The 4269-nt window shown below is 49.4% G+C and overlaps 1 protein-coding gene across 1 annotated transcript in view; it reads left to right on the top strand.

The window, feature by feature from the left end:
• The first annotated feature begins 16 nt into the window (after positions 1 to 16).
• The window catches only part of LOC109301967 (aryl hydrocarbon receptor-like), a 120033-nt gene continuing 115780 nt past the window's right edge, over positions 17 to 4269 (top strand). Inside the window, exons 1-2 of the mRNA XM_019523382.1 lie at positions 17 to 133; positions 2138 to 2325. Of these exons, the coding sequence (XP_019378927.1) occupies positions 93 to 133; positions 2138 to 2325 (229 nt within the window). The 5' untranslated portion in view covers positions 17 to 92. The remainder of the gene's footprint in view (positions 134 to 2137; positions 2326 to 4269) is intronic.

Raw genomic sequence — 4269 nt, forward strand, 5'->3', positions numbered from 1 at the left:
CGCCGCCGCTGCAGGGGGCGAGGATGCGGCCCCGGGGCAGCCCGCGCGGGGCCCGCTGAGCACCGGCCCCGGGTCCCCATGAGCCGGGGAAGATGTACGCGGGGAGGAAGCGGAGGAAGCCGGTGCAGAGGACGTGAGTAGGGGGCGGCTGCCCGGGCGGGGACCTCGGCAGCTCCCGGCCTGGGTCTGGCGCTGCGGGGAAAGTTTTTCAGGTCCACTCCATCTCAGGGGAAACGCCTCCGCTTGCCCTCGTTTGAGCTGCTGGCCGGCACTGCTTCATTGTGGCCGGGGGAGAGGGCGTCCTTCCTGCTGCCCCGGGGGCAGTGATGCAGCCTGGCAAGGCGGTCCGAGGAAGGCGCTGCCGAGGAGTGCAGGCTCGAGGGAGCGGGCTCCTGGCTCCTCAGGAGCGCGGGGGGTTTCCAACCGGGGGCATGTGGGTTTCAGGCCCCCAAACCTGGGGTCTGCCAGTGTCAGGAGGTTGGGAGAGAATTGATATCGGCACCGAGAGATTTAGGGCAAGACGGGGAGTTTCTGTGGCTCCCCTGCTTTACCTGCCGCAGGTTCGGACGCTAGGTCTGTGGTTGACTATAGACTTACGTAGACTTTAAATCAGCGGTGCCCATGGGCATCATGCCACCCCGCCCAAGGTTTATTCAGGTGGGATTGATCTAAATACTGTAATATCTATTGATCTAAATACTTTAATATTCATATTGGTGCCTGCTGTTTTATCTTTTAAATTTGAATGTGCCCTTGGGCATGCGAGTGTTGGGAACCGCTGGCTTAGATTGCATGAGCTGGTTTGGATGGGGATGATCCTGCCTCCAGAGGGGGTTGGACTAGATAAGTGGTCCTCAACATTTATTGTATCAGGATCCGTCAACGGCCAGTCCTGACCCAGTGCCCCTCAGTCCCAACCCACTGTCTCCACCCCGAAGCCCAGTGTGTGGGCAAGGGCTGGGTGTGTGGGGCAGGGTGGGCTCAGGCAGCCCCTTGCAGGGCTGGAAGTCTGCCAGCCAGCCAAGGAAAAGCCACAGTTTCCCACATTTTTCTCCTTTAAATGAGAATCCATTTTTAAAGTTTGTTCGTGACCTTTTCATATATTCTTGCAACCCACTTTTGGGTCACGACCCACAGGTTGAGAAAAGCTGGATTAGATGACCTCCTGCAGTCCTTTCCAGCCTGACTTCTCTACAATTCTATGATTCAGGTTTTGTACTTTCTGCTCTTTTAAAAAGTATGTGCAGAATAAAAAAATATATATATATTTGCGGCCTTTTCGTGTTCAGTAAATTGTTCCTCTTTTTTCTTCTTGCACCTGGTTACTAAAACAGTAGGTGAACTTAAAGGATGTGTTATTATGTAACATCATCTAATTAATTCAATCAAACTCATTTTATCTAAATTGTTGGCCCAGTCATGTCCGTTCTTGATGGTTGTGATGTGTAGTGAACTTCCCTGTTAAACTGCCATCTAAAACTATTTAAGTGACATAACGGTTGATATCTTCTATGGAAACTATTAATAGTCATGATGGTGATGGAGGAACTTCCATAATTAAGTTATTGAGAATACTACTGTCATGTTCCCATCCTTTATTCTTTGCAGTCACAGTGACAGGCTAAAAATGGATGGTATAAGATTCAAAATAAAAATAATTTCTCAAGTATGTTTCAGAGGGCAAGAAGAAAGGCACTCTAGCTAAGTGAATTAATTAGTTTCCTTCCAAAAGTTGTGCTTCTGATTTCAGGAGTAAGTGAAAGGCTGAAAGTGTAAGCTGGGAGGGCTGGAAAGTCTTGTTGCAGTAAGTCGGTGATAGTCGATTCTGAAGGGAAGTTGCACTTTGTTCTCGTTCTGGAGAGATGGGGATAATAGTAAGTACTTTAGGGTAGGACTTCTCTCAGTGTGGATTTGCATTTACAGTCCAACACTGATTAATATGTACAACTGAATATGAGGCTGAATGAATAGATTCATACTAGGATAAGAATCGAGGACTGGAGGATTCCTGTTGGGACATAAGATGTACCTTATTTTGTTCTGTGCAGGAAATCACCATGCGCTCTTTAGAGGGTCAGTTTTCCCTTGGGCACAGATATGTGCAAGGTGCATCAGTTTTTGTTCCTCCTGCCTACAGGGTGAAGCCGCCACCTCCGGAAGGTGTGAAGTCAAACCCCTCCAAGCGTCACAGGGACAGGCTGAACTCAGAGCTGGAGCGGCTGGCCAGCTTGTTGCCTTTCCCTGATGAAGTCATCTCAAGCCTGGATAAACTGTCCATCCTGCGTCTCAGTGTCAGCTACCTCAGAACCAAGAACTTCTTCAATAGTAAGAGAGAGCTATGGGGGAGAACAGGGTGGTTCTCTTCAATTAGATATACACCATATTCCCCGCCACACTGTGACAAACAAGAGCTTCCTGTATGGAAATCCCACCTCCCATATTGACTAGTGGGCAATATTGTTGCTTGAGGAATGGCCACTGTTGCTAAAGTCTTTTGCTTGCTTCCCATGTGCAGACCTTAGAGTGGATTTAACAATGGGTGCAGTGTAACGTTTTGCCAGGACGTGGAGCTTCTATTTCATCATTGTGTTCAAAGAATCCGTTGAAATAAGAACGTGAGGGAACTAAAAAGACAAGAAGCATGATTTCCTAAACCTCTTGAAATAGAAGCACTGTTTCATGGTTATCCACTGGTACTTTTTCTGAATTGGCAGAGAACCTAGAATAGGATTTAGTGGCTGCCTATAAGTATATAATGGGTGTGCATCAAGAGTTGAGAGAACGTTTGTCTACCAGGGCCCCCCAAGGGAAGATGAGGTCTAATGGTCACAAACTCCAGGAAGACTGTTTCAGGCTAGACATAAGAAAAAACTTCTCTACTGTCTGTGTCCCCAGAGCCTGGAATAGATGCCCCCCAGAAGTGGTGCAAACACCTACTCTGGATGCTTTCAAGAAACACTTGGATGCCTCTCTTGCTGGGATCATTTGACCCCAGCCATAGGCAGAGGGAGAACATTTTTTTGCGGGGGCTGAATGTGCACACGTGTCCGTGTGTCCCCCCTCCCCCCCAGTGGAAAAGTCTGTGGGAGAAGGCGTCGGTAGGAGGGGGAAGGACTGTGGGAGGGGGGAAAGGAATGGGGCTGGGGTTGGGCAGGGTTTGGAGCTGAACCAGGCCCAGGATTGGGAATGGGGCTGGGGCCCGTTGCGCCTGTCCCTTCCCCCATGCTCGGGGTCATTGCCCCCAGCTCTGGCACTCCCTGTGCCAATGAATTTGCCACCCCCCAACCCTGCACTGGCTGTGGCTACCTCTCTGCACTGGCCCTGGCCCTGGCCCCTCACCGCCCTGCCCTGCACTGGGGGCAAGGGGAGAGGGGCAGAGCTGGGGGCTGGAGCAGGGCAAGCCTCTGCTGTGCTGCCAGGCCAAAGGGGACGGAGCCCCCAGGACGCCAGTGTTCACCTTACCTCAAGTTGGAAGAGCCCGGGGCAGCCCTGGCCCCAGCCCGCAATGACAGTTGCCCTAACCCATGCAGATCTAGGGGCACATGCCCCCCCCATGCTTCTTGGGGTGCACATAGCAGCAGGAGCTGCACCCTCCCAGACTGGCAGGGGGCTAGACCTGATGATCTTGCGAGGTCCCTTTCAACCCTATTGTCTATGAAATCTATGAAACCTTATAGGACCAGAAAGCGTAATAGGTCTCTTTCATCTCTGTGTTCTGTTTTGTATTCTGCCTTTTATTTCAAACTGCACCTGGAATATTTAAATGGCAAATCCATTAGGTCCTGTAGAAGATGATGCTTAGTTTTGCTTGATTTAGTCTAGGTTAACATTTTTGGTTTCTGAGGACAGTGCTCACTGGTGTACAGTGACATCCACCGGTGACATCCACTTCCCATTTGTTTGGACATCAAAATCCAAACAAAAGGCAAACAAACTTGCCACAGAAATCGGCAGACTGGGTTTTTCCCTCTTCCTCTCACTTTTTTCTGTATTGATTTTTAGCTTGTTGAGCAGGAAAGCTCTCGGGAATAGACTAGGTTTCTATTTAGAATATTTGCACTATAGCTTGAGTAGTGAGAGCTGTTTTGAAGCTTTATTAACAGGGTAATTCATTCTGAGCAGTGGTAGTGAATATTGTACCTGCTTTGATAGTCTGCTCATTGTCTGTCAGTCTCATCTGAGCTCTTGATCAAAATGTGTTTTGCTATTGATATGACTTGAATAAAAAAAATTAGATTTGAGGTTTCATATGATTCCCCCCCCCCCCCG

This window comes from Gavialis gangeticus, unplaced genomic scaffold (genome assembly GCF_001723915.1).
Source record: "Gavialis gangeticus isolate Ggan-Ray unplaced genomic scaffold, GavGan_comp1, whole genome shotgun sequence".
In the NCBI taxonomy this organism is placed as follows: domain Eukaryota; kingdom Metazoa; phylum Chordata; order Crocodylia; family Gavialidae; genus Gavialis; species Gavialis gangeticus.